Source organism: Aspergillus foveolatus, assembly GCF_047715535.1.
Source record: "Aspergillus foveolatus strain CBS 279.81 unplaced genomic scaffold BDW70scaffold_9, whole genome shotgun sequence".
Classification (NCBI taxonomy): domain Eukaryota; kingdom Fungi; phylum Ascomycota; class Eurotiomycetes; order Eurotiales; family Aspergillaceae; genus Aspergillus; species Aspergillus foveolatus.
The window spans coordinates 478,684-493,745 of record NW_027396073.1 but is presented as its reverse complement, the minus strand read 5'-3'; the positions used below and the strand labels follow the sequence as shown (position 1 = coordinate 493,745).

At 49.6% G+C, this 15,062-nt stretch overlaps 8 protein-coding genes across 8 annotated transcripts; 5 read left to right on the top strand and 3 right to left on the bottom strand.

Annotated features, from left to right (window-relative positions):
- The first annotated feature begins 106 nt into the window (after nucleotides 1-106).
- On the top strand, nucleotides 107-786 carry BDW70DRAFT_122821 (uncharacterized protein). Its single transcript, XM_073734807.1, has one exon. The coding sequence runs from the start codon at nucleotides 205-207 to the stop codon at nucleotides 574-576; it is 372 nt and encodes a 123-aa protein (XP_073598761.1). The 5' UTR covers nucleotides 107-204; the 3' UTR covers nucleotides 577-786.
- BDW70DRAFT_122807 (uncharacterized protein) lies at nucleotides 364-1,937 on the top strand. The gene is made up of 3 exons (XM_073734806.1): nucleotides 364-957; nucleotides 1,394-1,499; nucleotides 1,764-1,937. The coding sequence occupies exons 1-3, from the start codon at nucleotides 638-640 to the stop codon at nucleotides 1,818-1,820; spliced, it is 483 nt and encodes a 160-aa protein (XP_073598760.1). The 5' UTR covers nucleotides 364-637; the 3' UTR covers nucleotides 1,821-1,937.
- On the top strand, nucleotides 1,620-3,519 carry BDW70DRAFT_122831 (SANT/Myb-like DNA-binding domain-containing protein). The gene is made up of 2 exons (XM_073734808.1): nucleotides 1,620-2,932; nucleotides 3,018-3,519. The coding sequence occupies exons 1-2, from the start codon at nucleotides 2,054-2,056 to the stop codon at nucleotides 3,135-3,137; spliced, it is 999 nt and encodes a 332-aa protein (XP_073598759.1). The 5' UTR covers nucleotides 1,620-2,053; the 3' UTR covers nucleotides 3,138-3,519.
- A 198-nt stretch (nucleotides 3,520-3,717) lies between these two features.
- Nucleotides 3,718-5,329, top strand: cox5b (cytochrome c oxidase subunit IV). Its single transcript, XM_073735901.1, has 6 exons — nucleotides 3,718-3,861; nucleotides 4,013-4,066; nucleotides 4,295-4,453; nucleotides 4,520-4,620; nucleotides 4,684-4,774; nucleotides 4,840-5,329. The coding sequence occupies exons 1-6, from the start codon at nucleotides 3,771-3,773 to the stop codon at nucleotides 4,926-4,928; spliced, it is 585 nt and encodes a 194-aa protein (XP_073598758.1). The 5' UTR covers nucleotides 3,718-3,770; the 3' UTR covers nucleotides 4,929-5,329.
- A 249-nt stretch (nucleotides 5,330-5,578) lies between these two features.
- Nucleotides 5,579-8,348, bottom strand: BDW70DRAFT_130952 (purine-cytosine permease family protein). Its single transcript, XM_073735900.1, has 7 exons — nucleotides 8,255-8,348; nucleotides 7,436-8,179; nucleotides 7,233-7,386; nucleotides 7,105-7,177; nucleotides 6,941-7,054; nucleotides 6,159-6,882; nucleotides 5,579-6,088 (listed from the first exon to the last, which is right to left on the bottom strand). The coding sequence occupies exons 2-7, from the start codon at nucleotides 7,901-7,903 to the stop codon at nucleotides 6,005-6,007; spliced, it is 1,617 nt and encodes a 538-aa protein (XP_073598757.1). The 5' UTR covers nucleotides 7,904-8,179; nucleotides 8,255-8,348; the 3' UTR covers nucleotides 5,579-6,004.
- Nucleotides 8,349-8,446: 98 nt separating this feature from the next.
- On the bottom strand, nucleotides 8,447-9,150 carry BDW70DRAFT_130950 (uncharacterized protein). Its single transcript, XM_073735899.1, has 2 exons — nucleotides 8,904-9,150; nucleotides 8,447-8,842 (listed from the first exon to the last, which is right to left on the bottom strand). The coding sequence occupies exon 2, from the start codon at nucleotides 8,728-8,730 to the stop codon at nucleotides 8,554-8,556; it is 177 nt and encodes a 58-aa protein (XP_073598756.1). The 5' UTR covers nucleotides 8,731-8,842; nucleotides 8,904-9,150; the 3' UTR covers nucleotides 8,447-8,553.
- BDW70DRAFT_157522 (SANT/Myb-like DNA-binding domain-containing protein) lies at nucleotides 8,883-9,384 on the bottom strand (the record flags this gene model as incomplete). Its single annotated transcript, XM_073740367.1, has 4 exons — nucleotides 8,883-8,987; nucleotides 9,045-9,077; nucleotides 9,129-9,176; nucleotides 9,232-9,384. The coding sequence occupies 4 exons, from the start codon at nucleotides 9,382-9,384 to the stop codon at nucleotides 8,883-8,885; spliced, it is 339 nt and encodes a 112-aa protein (XP_073598755.1).
- Nucleotides 9,385-12,169: 2,785 nt separating this feature from the next.
- BDW70DRAFT_122589 (ER lumen protein-retaining receptor) lies at nucleotides 12,170-13,863 on the top strand. Its single transcript, XM_073734803.1, has 3 exons — nucleotides 12,170-12,453; nucleotides 12,517-12,806; nucleotides 12,880-13,863. The coding sequence occupies exons 1-3, from the start codon at nucleotides 12,354-12,356 to the stop codon at nucleotides 13,417-13,419; spliced, it is 930 nt and encodes a 309-aa protein (XP_073598754.1). The 5' UTR covers nucleotides 12,170-12,353; the 3' UTR covers nucleotides 13,420-13,863.
- The last annotated feature ends 1,199 nt before the right edge of the window (nucleotides 13,864-15,062 follow it).

The window sequence follows — 15,062 nt, the reverse complement described above, 5'->3', positions numbered from 1 at the left end:
GAAGTAGGAAAGATGGACAGAGGCTCAAGTCGCAAGTCGTAAGTCGCGCAAAAGGCTGTGATCGTCGAGAGAAATCCTCAAGTAGATGAGGCTGCCTGTCATGAATTGTCAGGGGACCGATGATTTTCGGGCAACTTACTCCGGAGTAAGAAGGAGAGACGGGGGTTACTGCGTTGCTGCTGTTAGAGTCACGCTACGGAGACTATGCGCGATATAGTTGAAGACGGACGCCACATACAACAGGTGCTCCTCCATCCCTACAGTACAGCCCCCATCTCAATCAGTTGCGGCGCAGATGCTGTCCAGATATGCGCGACTTTCTTCTTGAGCATATTGTTCGAGATTAGGAGAGTCAAGTCTAGAGAGCAAAGCTGGATAACATACCCCCCTCCAACCAGAAGCATTCCAAGGCTCGCATCTGCCGCCGCTATTCCATCCGTGCCATCACCACCTCCTCGTGGGTGTCTCGCCGACAGGTGCTTCCGATCAGCCACTCCTAGCGTCGCTGGCCGGTGGAGATGTTGCGACGACGTACGACAGGCCCTTGTCCTGACAGGGGTGGGATTCCTTAGCTAGTTAAAGCACGCCCAGCCGCAGGTTTGATTTCTTACTCCGAAACCCACCAGCCTGCACTTCAATGTTCGCATCCAATAAGCTAACTCTCGATTCTGCTAGACCTGCGAATGAGCTGGGCTTGGGTCTTCCCCGCTTCCTGATGATCACGAATCGCGTTCAAAAAGCCGGCGCAATCTGTCGTGCTGAGCGTTTCAGGCCGCGCTCTTCCTGCCTCCAGAGTTCTTTCTTGCTTACCCTTTCCGATTTATTTTTCTCGTTTTCGATCGCTATTTTCGTTTCCTGCTGCGACTGCCATGCCTTGGCATGGGACCAGAACGGCCCGGAGGGGTGTGAAATGATGCTGAGGAATCCACCAAATCGCCTCAGAGCAGAGTCTCAAGAGTAAGACCGTTGTGCTCTGACTCTTGAGGCCTTTACAAGCTAAGCTTGACCAGAGCGCCAATCCGCCAAATAGGCGACCTTTCTCTCTTTATCCACCTGCATCTCTCTGGTTCTGGCGATGTACTGTACCTCTACTTTGCCTCTTTCCAGAATCCTTCCTTCCCAGTCTCTGGCTGCTGTCAACCGCAGCCCAGAATTCAACGTGCTGCATAGGGAATTTATCTCCATGCACAACGGCGTATCCTGACCCTGTCTCGACCCTGCTTCCGTCTCCCTTTTCTTCCATCTATCCCAACCCCTTTCGCATCTTACTACTCGATTCCCATCCCCCCTCAGCAACCGGTATACAACAACGCTGTTGCGACTAACAAGCCGCTTGACAAGTTCATCCGCGGATTCTCTCGGATTAAACGCTAACCCTACCCTCTCCGCTCAGGTCTGGGGTTGGTCCGGCCTCTACTTATTTGGCTGTATCCTGCGCTTTGATTAGTAGTAGTGAGGAACACTGTGCAGACCGTGTTAGTATTTTTGGAACGTCTAAGGTCCGTCAGACCCCGGTGAGTACAAACCATCCCCGATATTTACTACTTGCGCTCTTCATTTTCTCTCACTTCGTCCGTTCCTTCCTCCGAATCTCTGCCCACCTCCCACCCTCATGCGATTGCTGGATTGCATGTTTGTCACATCAGTGGAAATCCATCCTTCCATTTTTCCCCCTCTGAATTTGAGGACCTTGGTCCACGTTCTGTCAACGGTCCATATAAGGTCTCGCGATACCTCATCGTTATCTTCTGACGCGCAAGTAGAATCGGGAGTGCCATATTGACTCGGGCCAAAGCGAGTCCGGAGTGCTTGTATCCTAATCTGGTACATGGCGATCGTGGAACAGCTCATCATTACTACCATCAGAAATCCAGACGGGACGTTGATTAGAAAAGCAGCCTTGGGGCCTTCCGACGACGCGACAATCATCTTGACGTCGTCAAATCTTATCCTGCCTGTTACCGTTGGCAGCGGCCTATAACGTTCCTTCAAAACTATTCGACCGTTGGCTCGGTAGCCTGCCGGGGCTTCTAGGCTCTAGCAGCACCGATGTATGTCCGCGACGCTGGCGGATCCGTATCGAGACTATGCCATTGACTATTCTCAACATGCCACCTGCAAGCCTGAGGAACATGAAGGCACGCTCGTATATCATTCCCAGCAGCCGCATATTCAGCACGCGAAACAGACAGACACATCATTCACTTCTGGAAACTCGCACGGCGCAGCATTCGAGCAGCACCATGCGAATGCGACCGTACTCCCAACGGCGACACCACAAACTGCAGTCCCTGATATCTCACAGGCAGTTGTCCTCAACCAAGCTCAGATGCTCCCCCGTCAGCTTCCGGTGCAGTACGCGACTGCCAACTATGACATCGCGTCTTCTGTCCAGCGCGGCAAGAAACGGCCCCATTCCGAAACTGACCCTGAGGGTGGTAACACAGACCATGGAATCAGACAGTTGCCAGTCCTCCCACCAGATGCTCCTTCCGAACCAACCCATTCTCCCGAATTGCTTTTCTCTGTACATGGAGAGTCTGCGCAGCACCATCACCCTATGCAAACCCACGGGTTTGGGCCAACCGACCCAATGGCCTTACCGCAACATCACCACCACCACCATCTCCCACCCCATGCGTCGCTACGAACAGCGGAGCGCCAGGGTATAAATGTTGAGACCTCACCTCTGGCGTCTGGCCCACCGAGTGTCGTGGGTCAGCCGGGCATGCCTGATCCAGCGCCTCGACCGCGAGGACCCAAACTCAAGTTTACCCCAGAGGAGGATGCGTTGCTAGTCGAACTGAAAGAAAACAAAAATTTGACCTGGAAGCAAATAGCCGATTTCTTTCCCGGCCGGACTAGCGGGACCTTGCAGGTCCGCTATTGTACCAAACTTAAGGCAAAGGATGTGGCCTGGAGTGACGAAATGGTAGGTGCTGCTATTCTTTCTCTAGGAATCTTGCCTCTACCCAGTATCACTTGGCCGGAGACAGTTATTCTGACGATACGCATAGGTACAACGTCTACGGCGGGCTATCCAAGAATACGAAAATGATCGTTGGCGTATAATTGCTGGCAAGGTGGGTAATGGATTCACACCAGCGGCCTGTCGAGAAAAGGCAACACAGCTTTAAGTGGAGTTGTCATGGGATATGGATAATGTTATGGAAGTCACGGATGGACACGTATTTTCGCCTTCTTCTTCTTCTTCTTCTTCTTCTTCTTCTTCTCCTTTACCACTTTTTTTGCCACTCGCCCCTTCCTCTCCTCGTAATCTATTTCTTCCTCTCCTTTGTTGCTTTTCGCTTTTCCCTTCTACTTCTTGCCCTTTTACGCACTTCGCTTGGCAGCTTGTACAAATGGGGACACGGATTTTACTAGCGATGGCTTTAGACCGGACGATTGATGCTAGGTTATTGTATGATAGATATATTAACCTGTGGACACCCTGATTACCTTGGAGCTGGCAATCTATCTTGCACCTGAATTTGAAGATACTGCTGCAGGCATGTGAACGACCATGGCCTCATAATCATAAAGGCCCAAGCCCTAAGCCCTACATTTTTTTCTAAATACGGTAATCTGCCGGATGGGCTCTATCGGAGCGCCATACTGGACCGCGTCCAATCAGAGGCCTTTGATGACTAAGGCGGTGTGGCCGCTGGTCAGACCACGGGCCGAAGCGGCTTCAAACTCACCTCAACCTCAACCTCCAAACTCCCTCTTCGCCAGTTCTCCACGCCTTGTCCGTTGGCATTGCACCCACAATGTTCTTCCAACGCACAGTTATCGCCCTCTCGAGGCGCGCCCCAGCCCGGGCCCTCGCTGTTCGCCCGTTCTCCTCCTCCATCATCCGCGGTACGTCACTGAGAAGCCTAAAATACTCGAACCCCCCAAATTGATCATGCCATATCTCAGCTCGAGATCATTGCGCGCGTCTGATCTTAGCTATCTTCGTGAAAATCAACTGTGTGTTAGGATGCAATAACTAACGTTAATTCTCTTTCAGCCAACCAGAACAAGTGGCAGCCCAAGCAGGAGGGCAAGATCCTTCCTTTTGAAGGTTCGTATCCTGCTTTGTTCAATCCGCACTCAAATGACCGCCAATTACACATATCCGATAATTTGCGAGCTCTATGCAGTATTTCAACTACGAATATCGCAATTGAGTGTCGATATCCGTCCCGTCGTGTACCAACCGTTTACATTATATTCCCTCGCTTGACTGCAGCTACAAGTGACCCACCTACGTTGAGAAACCATTGCTAACTCGGGTTTCTTTCGCGTGTAGAGATCAAGACCGAGGAGGATCTGATTCCCCCTGGTGCCAAGCCTGGTACCGTTCCCACCGATATCGAGCAGGCTACCGGTCTTGAGCGTCTCGAACTTATCGGAAAGATGCAGGGCATTGACATTTTCGATATGAGGCCCCTTGATGCTTCCAGAAAGGGTATGCTTATCCAATTCGTTGAAATTGTGACTAGGAAAGTGCTTTACCTGACTCCGTAACCGATAGGAACCCTCGACAACCCAATCATCGTTAACGGTGCCGGTGACGAACAGTACGCTGGTTGCACCGGTTACCCTGCGGACTCCCACCACGTCAACTGGCTTACTGTACGGAATATTACACTTCTTTAGGCGCATTGTTCGCAGGATTGCATACTGATTGCTACCCAGGTCTCCCGTGAGCGCCCCATTGAGCGCTGCCTCGAGTGCGGCAACGTCATCAAGCTGAACTATATCGGCCCTGAGGAGGACCCTCACGCTCGTTAGTTAACCCAAATCCGCTTTGGACTTGTACTAGAAATGCAAATAACTCACATTCACGTCCAGATGACCACGACCATGGCCACCACCACCCGCCCCACGAGGAGCCCAAGACCTTCGCTGACTACGTCAAGCCCGAGTACTGGTACCGATAAATGATCTAACCGAGCTCCAAGTTCGATAAGATGATAATGGTGTCGTTGCTGTCTCCGTCCAGCGATTCCTCGTATCTCCTTTTACTTGCGCCCGAGATTCCGGAGACAATCGGTTGATATAAGACGTAGAGGGGTGCGGTGGGCTGGGGATTTAGATGACAAACTGTAAAATGTGTCCGGTCTGTACGTAGGCTAGGGCTATGTGGTTGTATCCCTATCTTGTTGCTGAATCCTGGCATTTGGTCTCTGTAGATTAGTGAAGATGAACAAAGCTGTGGTTATATTTACTTTCTATTTCTTTTAAGGTTGCTCAGATCTCTGAGACCATTTTTCGAGATGAAGCCTGGTGCTTCCTTCGAAGTTATCAGTTCAATTCATTGATATAATATCTGTTAAGTAGCTCTTCTCAATCACTTGGTTATGATTATATGGACTATATCTCAAGCTTGAACACCGAGGATGGCAGGAACGACCTAAAGGGCGGGCATTGGCATCGGCCACTCCTTATACTAAAATTACTGGGTAAGAAATAATAAGAGAAAATAGCAGTAACAACTTACACCCAACCCATAGCTTTTTCACCTGGCAAATCGATAACGGTGTTACGAAATGGAGATGTGTTTAGGTCATTAGGTACTAGTGGCAGTGCTCGGCAATAGATTTCAGTCCTGATATCCAAAACATATACAATGGTAGTGAGGTTTCAGTCGGTATGCGGATGCATCACCAGAGAAGGCTGTCCATCAAACTTTCCGTCCATGCTATAATAGCACTGAGTCACTCAGGTTAAGCTCTAAACATCCTGTATCATGTGCAATTTTCTGCGCAGGTAATATTCTAGGTACAGAAGGACGACTGTTGACACGGAGTAACCGAAAAGGACAGTAACGGCCAGTAACCTTGAAACCTGAGTGACTTTCCTTCAGATGCTGTACCCGTTCCTTTCCTCCAAGTGTTTTTCGTCCTATATTAAATGGATACTGCCGGGTCAATATACAGCACCCAGCCATGCGGGCTAGACACTGAATCAGCGTATCGAAAGTGACTCCTTAGCACAGACGGGCAGATACATACATCTACCGACCAAACTGCTTTCGTTCTAGATAGCGAAGAGGCGGGTAGACAATAGCAGCCCACGAAAAACCCACGTAGTTCCCCATCTGAATAATTATTTGTTAGACGATCTCTTAAACCCGAATCTATGAAGCAAAGGACAACGGGGAAACTTACATCAGCACCATATTCTCCAACCAAGTTTGCCAGCGGCCCGATATACCAGACCTGCGCCATGCAGAGAATAGCGCCAGCCCAACCCGTCAAGAATGCAATCAGCGCGGCGATGCCAACAGGATGCTTGGATGGGTCATTCCAAACGAGCCAGTTATAGTAACCATAGCCATTTTCTATACCTCGGCGACGGAAGATGAAGCATTCTTCGAGGACGATGGCGACCCAGATAGCAACAAAGTAGCCCATAAGAGCGAGGAAGTTGGTGAAGATGTCAGCGAGATGGCTTCGGCCAGCAAGGGCACAGACGGTGTAAATCACAACGCCAAAGGTGTTCCAAATTGCGCGCGGCACCTTCTCGGCGTACCGGCCGAGCGTCTGGAAGTCGACACCTGCGGAGTAGGTCGGCGCAATCGTGTTGGCAATGAGGCCGAGGGCGACTATGACGGAACAAAAGTTGCCAAAAGTGTGGAGAGAGCTGAAGCCTTGGACTATAAGTGCGCCCTGCCCATCATTGTAGGCCGCAGCGTATTCAGGATGAATGTTTATGCTGGAAGCGAGGCCGATACCGCAAAGGAAGGCGAGGGTGAACGAGACAAGGAGGCCGAGGATGGAAAGGGAGAAGAGTTTGAGTTTTGATGTGCGCACTGGATAGTAGACAAAGAAATCGGCCGCTAGTGGGGTATAGGTAATTGCGGCGCTGACACAGAGCGAGAAGAATGAGATGCTAATGTGAAGCCTCTGTTAGAAAGGGTACTTGTAATGCAAGACACGAAGCAGCGTACCGATTCCCTATCACTGTGCGAGTGTCTCCGTGAGATGGTGTAGATAGGTCGACCTTTGAAGACGAAACACCGAACAGAATACTGATGACGATAATCTGGGGTAGGAAGGCGAAACTACACACATTAGATCAGTTTGTCTCCCCGAATTGAAGGCTTACGCTTACCGTTCATAATAATGGAAGACCTTTATTCCGAACGTAGCAATTATCCAACTGATGACTGCAATAATCACAATACCTGTTGTTTGGTCAGTTGCCGGAGCCAAAGATGAGAAGTTTCCAAGCATTCTTACCCACTGCCACAGATAAAGTTCCATTCGGCGATACTGCAGAGAGGATCTGCCCGCAGACGACACAATTAATCAGACAATATCCGATCATCTGAATGAGGTTCAATATCACGATGAGTTTGCTAGGCCACCATCCCATAGTATAGCGTCCAAATGCCTAAACTCGGTTAGAGACGCCAAATCATAACTTGAAGAGTGAAACGCACCATAGTACGTATACCGGAGATAGGTCCCCATGTAGCCATCCACGAGGAAGATATGGAACCCAAGAGAGCCCCAAATACTGCGCAAAGGGCAGAGTCCAAGTAGCTGAGGCCATAAACGGCGGGACCCAACATCCCAAGAGTGATGTTGTTCGCTGCCAGATTAACCGACATCCACAGCAAGAAAACCTGCAAGTACGAGACCCAAGATATATGCGGGATGCGTTCGTCTTCTTGCACTCGTTCTATGCCGCGGGCCTCCAGACTGTACTGGACAAGCCGGTTCTCGACTTTCTTAAGGTGATAGGTGAGCCGTTGGGAAGGGGATGTACCTCCTATTGCCCTGCGAGATTCGACTCCCTCCTCATGGTGATGGGGTTCGTCAAAGAGGGTTAAGCGAATCTCCTTCGTGGCTGCCCCCACCGTAGACGTTGCGGCGCCGGAGGCCATGCTAAATGGATTGATTAGCATTTGGTCCGCGCTATAATAAGAAAGGGGTCGCGCGCATGAGTTCTTTCGCTGGAATTATCCAGATCAAGTTCAACCGTATGATCTCAGAACGGCGACTGCACGCCCGCTGGTGCAATGGCAGGCTCAGTTGGCACGCAGTCGTCGAACACCGGTCATCATGCAGGCAGATTACCTAGATACCTTGATCGAGAGACAAATCCACGCTACTCGGCTTCATGATGGCCATAGCAAGTCGGAAAGACGGGAGGCAGTACACTGGAAGACAAGAGACAGAATCTGGGTTCAGGACATTCAAAGTCAGTAATGATTCTGAGTCGGACGTTAGGGTATTCTGGGAGATCTAGATTTCACCTCAACAGGATAAACTTGTAAAACTCGCGATGCGCAGCTCACGGGCAGCAGCTTTTGAGGACGACAAATTCTCGGTTGACGAGGAAGAGTGGTGGGGAAGAGATGATCCAGTAAGGTCGAGAAAATACAAGTTAATCTCGCCGCTCATCGGATCCAACCCGTGCGCCCTGCCTATTGAATCATTTACAATACTTGTCTCTTCGTACACCGGGTTACAATTTTGGATTGTGCGCTAGGTTAATATCACTTCGCATTAAAGTCTATCTCTTGAGTCATTGTTCTGCCCTTAAAGCATGTCGTTAACCCAAGTTGCCTCTCTGCAAAATGTATCTTGAGAACGTCCCGACCCCAGTATACCCGATCACCAAAGCCAAGTGAAAGCGGCGAGAAAATAGGCATAAGACGAATGACACCGGTAACACTTCGCTCGTATTGCAAACTGAGACTAGAAAGCTGGTCGTGAGAAGCAGCGGCATAGAATCAAGGGACAGTGGGAATCCAGAAGAGCATTGCGATTGTCGTTACGTCGTCACAGCCGTTCGATATCTAGGTGTCTTTAAAATGCTCTTTTGCATATTGCTCGCAAGCCTGAAATTCATACGTTAAGAGGCTGAAACCATAGTTGTATCTAGGGCCTCTGAGAGCTCACCTTGGCCGGCTTTCCGACTTTTTGGCCGATAACTTTCCACTTATTTGCCTCATATTCTTTGATCGCCTCTCGGAGGGCTATAGACTGTGGTCATCATTAGAATAGTCCGCGAAGAGCCATAACCAACGAAATGTAACCCACCTCATCTTCCGCAAATTCCGCGTAGTGCATGTCCTAGATCAATGTTAATGGACTAGCCATACTTTCACGGTGGGTAGAGCGCACTTTATACCAATGCTTCTTCACGCTACCCTCGGTTCGATTGGGAAATGTCTAAAGCACCATCAGTTAGCGAAACTGGGTAGGTAAAGCTGCTCTAGTAACGAACCTTGGCAATCTCGCTCCAACTGCGACCAGCATCGCGCATTGTCTTCAGCCTTTGCTCCTCCTCTGCAGTCCAAGGAGTGTTCGTTCTTCCTTTTTTCTTGGGCGTATTCTCCGGCGCTGGAGCCATATGATCATCGCCAGGTGTACCAGTCATTGTTGCAGTCGATCCTGGAGGGGGGGACAAACGTCGTTTACGCGGATTCGACCCGGGATTCTGAGAAGGGGGCATAGGAATGCCCTCGTAGTGTACTACGCGTTGAAAAGGCTGAGCTTGGGGAATTTGTTGCTGTTGAGAGAGGAGTTGCTGTGAGCTGACAGGGGCAGAGGTTTTGACCCGCTTAGAACTCGGGGCTGACCTGATGAAGGAGAAAGGAGGCAGGGTTAACAATCAGTAAATGTCCCCCAGGGATAGAAGAAAGTTCTGCTTGCTTTCAAGCGATTTGAGGACGCGCAGAAGTTGAGAAGTGATGATGGAACAAGCAGAAAGAATCAAAAATATGTGCGTGCATATATAAATATATATATATATGAGTAGATAGTAGTATACAGATGTATATATACCGCGAAAGTATATACACCCCCAACAGAGTAGATTGACAAGAGAATAGGCTTTTGGTTTGGGCACCACAAGGACCCAGTGAAGAACGAGGATGGAACTTACGACATATTGGTCAATGTGCAAGCTTTCCAATCACGTCGCGCGGTTTCATCTGTACATACGCATGATTAGGAGATTAGCAAGTCTGCCGCGCAAGAACGGTCCGGGGAGATTGGCCTGTCAAGTCACTGGCGACGAGCAGTCTGTTACACCAGAAAGTGACGATGACACGGGCACATCCCACAGCGTGGAAGTAGCGCTGCAGGTTGAAGGGAAAGCGACCAGACAGAGGGGCGGGTGTGATGAGGATGTTACATGCATGTATGTAAATGGTTGGCAGCGATAGAGTGAGGCCAAGGATTCGAGGATGGTCCCTCGATCAGAAGCGGGGAAAGGCGTGTGAGAGAAAGTGTTGGAGGAAAAGGGAGGAGGGGGAAATAGAGTGTTAAGTATAAACAGGTTTAGGAATAGTCACAGGTAGACCCTCCCTGCAACTTAGACATAAAGGTTGAAAGTGTTGAAACCGGGACGGCAAAATAGGACAGCATGGAGATCACTTACTAATCGAAGTTCATGACTGAGCCGATGGTTTGAGCAAGTGGCCGAAAATTCAGGTCTTAGACGAAAATCAGACGTAAGACGAGTAAGTGAGGCTGGTATAGAGAAGTAGCGGCGAGAAGAACTTGAAAGAAATGGAAGCAAGGACAGCAAGTGAGACTAAGACCAGTGACTTGGTCAATCCCACCTTTTCAGATGACGCTTGCTTTTTCCATCTCCTCAGCGGCATGTTGACTCGTTTCTGCACGCCAACCCAAGGTCAAAGCAAAAACAGAAGGAAACTGACGGAAAATAAAATGAGGCAACCACTGATTGGACCCAGAGATATGCTTTTCGCCCTCTCGATTTTCGTCAGCGGATGATTTTCACTGACAGATCCAAACGTTCTAGAGTTGGATCAGATGCCGTCTGTTCAAGAGCCATCAGAATGAATAAATTCCCGTGCTGTCGCGTTGCTTATTGTCCTCGCTTCAAGAATCGGACTTCATGCTAGGCACAGCGTATCCCGCTTGGGGTAACGACGGCGAGGGAATAGCACCGGACTTTATAACATTGCTGTCAAAAGCTCCGACCTCTGATCGAATATCCGTAGTTTGGCTGCCTCAAAGAAATAGAGAAGATTTGGGTGACCGTAAGACAAACACACGGACTGGCACAAGCAAGGCCAACGAGTGTCTCTGGACCGACAGTGGGAGTGTCAAGACAGGGCTAGACGCCAGCATATGGAATGATCGTTCCTTGTTGTCCCTGTAAGAAACATCGAAGTGGGGTAGTCGATTGCACTACAAGTATAACGATCTTGAGTGGCTGAACGGAGGAAAACGGGCAAAACCGCTTCAGTAACAGCTGAGCCTCGTGAGTGGTCGAATCTGCATCTTAATTTTTTCTCAGCACAGTGACAGTTTCTGGTTGGGCGAGCTGGCGCCTCTTAAGTAGAGGGTCCGTAGGCTCCATAGATCAGGCTGCCTCCGGGATAAAAGGTCACATCTCCCTTCAAGCAGTCAATATACTTCCGGGAAACATGAGTCAACTTGCAGAAGTGAGCATAGTTTTGTTATCCCCGTTGCAGGTCAGGCACTTGGTAAGCTCACTTCACTTCTTTGTCGAGTACAGAATAGACCCATATTTCGAAGAGAACTAGGGTTGTTGTGCTGTTCGTGAGTTGTCGGCTGGCTGCCGATTGTACATCAAGACCGGTGCTTAGGTATGCCGAAATCCTTGCTGCTGCCGGTAAAATGACAGCGTCTGGTATATCCCTGGACAATGACTCTTGGGCAACTCAAGACCTATTTTCAATCATGAAATCAGCGTCCATTGAGTGAGTGCAGAGTGACTTCGAAGAAGTATAGTTGCCGACAGTTGGAACAACAGGACGCTAGTTCCACACCAAATGGCTGACCGCCGACCATTCCCTACTCGGAAGAGGAATCACGAGTCTGCTGATGTCATCGGTCCCACGTGATGCACGCGCGGCCTTGAAGCTTCCCCAAGCTGGGTACTGGGAGAAGCTTCAGGTTTCGGCGTGAAGGTCTTGTGCAATGTCACTGACGCCCAGTAGCGTCCTATCAATCTCAATTTATCTTTCAACATCTTTTTGAGTCCATCGCCGCTCTTGTCTCGGATCACCATCGCTATCTCCCGTGCTTATCAACGTTTCCGTCGTCCCCACCTGAGCTTCGCTCCATAGCCGCCCTTGGTCCGTCCTCCAGCCTCCAGTCTTCTGCCTGGACCTGGCGACACCACGTTTCCTTCTGTATCGGACCCAATATCTGACGGGGCCTTGCGTATTCTAGTCTTTTTGTCTGCCACTACAAGCACGGCGTCTTGCAACTCATCACGGGCTGCTACGCTTTGATCTGGTCACGAACAAAGCCAAGCTATAGGAGGGCTTAAGCCTGGGTTTCGACTTGCATGGTTGCTCTATCTTGCTTGTTATTATACCGGATTGCTTTGCACATTGACACATAATGATCCATTTGACTGTTCCTCGCGTCCTTGCGGACATAACGCATTTTTTGTCAAAATGTGTCCTCATTGGGACCATCCACAGAAACCGGAGCGCAGAAGGTAATCCTCCTTTCGGCTAATATGCTATAAAGCCATTGATTAACAAACTGTCGCGATCTGCAGGTGTCTCCCTTCTGACTCAAATTCTCTATGCTTTGGTATTCCTCACACGCTACGCTGATCTACTTCGATCAGTCGGTTGGAAAGACGCCTATCTTGTCATTTTCAAGCTCTTCTACTTCTCATCGTCTTTCTACACTATTTTTTTGATGATGAAAGTGTTCCCACGAACTCGAGAACGAGAAAGAGCGTGGAAGATGGCGTTAGGATCCGTTGGGATCTCGTTAGTTCTCGCTCCCATTATGCATCTTATCTTTGGGGAGAGACATTCCACACGGCCATGGTTGGAAGACGTAAGCCGAGCTACCTGATTCATTCGCTGTTGTTCTTAAAAGAAAAAATACTGACTGCAATTAATCACCGTAGGTCTTATGGACATTCTCTATCATTTTGGAGTCAGTTTGCGTCCTTCCGCAACTGTTACTCCTTCGCCAGACCACTGTGCCTACTGTTATCAACTCATACTACCTTTTGATGCTGGGCTCTTACCGAGCGTTTTACATCATAAACTGGTTTGTCAGGGCAGTTGGATCTGAACATCATGTGGACTTGATATCCATCATCTTTGGAATCGTTCAAACGGCTTTCTACGCCGACTTTGCCTGGGTCTACTACACCCGACAGCGAGTTAAGCTGCGAAATGGAGGGGTAGTGGACTCGGAAGATTACCGGAACAGTTATATTGTGAACAAGGTGTTGAACATTAGACAGCGTAGAAGCGAAGACGAAGAAGAGCAGAGACTGCACGACCAGGATGACGGCGAAGAGCATCAGTCGAGATATAACAGATGGGGTGCACGAGGAATCTCCGTCTCCGCAGACGACACATTAGAAAATCAGCGGAACGGGCGCTCCTCCCCGGCGGATAATGATGTGGAGGGATTCTCAGAGGATGATAGGAACTAGAGATTTATTGCCTCAGAGCGGGGGATCTTCCTGAGTTCTCTGGCTCAGCCAGATTACCAGGAAGATTTTTAACGCATATACTGGACGCCTCAAAATGGTCTTACATTGTATACGAATTTAAATATAGATCTGCAACCTTATGCTCTTCTACGGTAGGTGGAAAGTGCGCAGTGAATCTTTTTAGCAGCTGGATTATTGTGGTCTTCGAGTAGGAGGTCAGACAGACGCATGTCAGTTTGGGGCCGCCAGCCCTGCCGCATGCACGGCAATGTCATTTCCTTGAATAGCTCCGGCTAACTATCGTGACTGTATAAGTAAGCAACATAATTTGATATACCTAAATTTAGATACGACCCTGCATTGTTAAAGTATCAAGAAAAGTCGACATTTTGACGATTTTTTAAAGCTTGTGCTTTGAGCCATTGCTGCGCCAGGACATAGCCACGATCAGCTAGGGTAGGGAGAGAAAAACCACGCCATGGCAAGGTCGGGAGAAACGGAGGTCAACGAAAGGGGCCGTTTGGTCGGAAAACAGCCTGATGGAGATCAACAGGAAAACAGCCTCGCTCAGTTTTAGCGATGTAGCCAGGAAATGATCATTTCGGATATCGGCAAGCTCAGGCCGGGCGATGAGATGAGACTCTAGTTTATTGTACGATGGTTTCTTCTAGCTTACCACTTACATTCGCCCGTTCATGCGCTGTTCATCATCAGTGCCGATTACTCAAGGGTTGCTGACTTCCCGAAGGGTGAGTAACTCGACGATGAAGACCGCGCAGTGCTCGTACAGATGGATATAGGAACGTCACGTGCGTTTATTGGCTGTGGCAAGGGCGCAACACCATCCTCGATCCTTCTCTGCTACGTACCTGTCATTCGCGAGGCGCAATGCCATCGCATTCTCCGCTTTCCTTCTCTTGCGACTTCCGCAAGTCAAGGAATTATAGCACCTTTCATCACTATTCTCCACTTGACGGACTGGAAGCGACCGCCCATGTTATTCCGTCCTTAGGCGCTGGGTTCGCCCCAAGCTCATCCTCCTCTCTTATCGATTGGAAACTCGTGCTCGAAAAAGCACAGGACGACTGCGTCCTAGTGTCGTCTGGCGCGTAGCCAGCCAGTACCGTTCGAAACACGTGGCTATTGTTGGATGCAGGTCCGGAAGGAAGAGAAACTATGCTTTATCCAGGCTAAGGTTGCGAAGGAATCCTGGCTCGAGTTTCGAGATCCCCAAATCCAAATTACTGATGGCCTGGATTCCGAAGAATGTAGTCCTGGGTGGGGTCCCTCAATCAAAGACAATTCTCGAGTCCCCATCTCACTCCTGGGCTGGGGCTGTTGCTCACGGGTCACAGACCTGCAAGGCCGCGGCGCGCACCGGGCTCCGCCAACCATGGTGGTCAGCCCAGGCGTTTAATTGCGTTCATTTATGGTTCGATTCTTAGGCGAGGAGCTGCTGCCCGGCCACGCTAATCCGAGTTGAACTTAGGCGGTGCATCCTTATCCACATGGGGTTTACAGCCGCAATAAGAAAAGAAGCACGACTTGATCGGACAAGCCACGACACTGGCTTACCCTGGGGCCCGACTCTTCGAAGCTTCTTTGAAAACTCTCCGTTTGGTACTGTGCTCTGTCTACGCGCG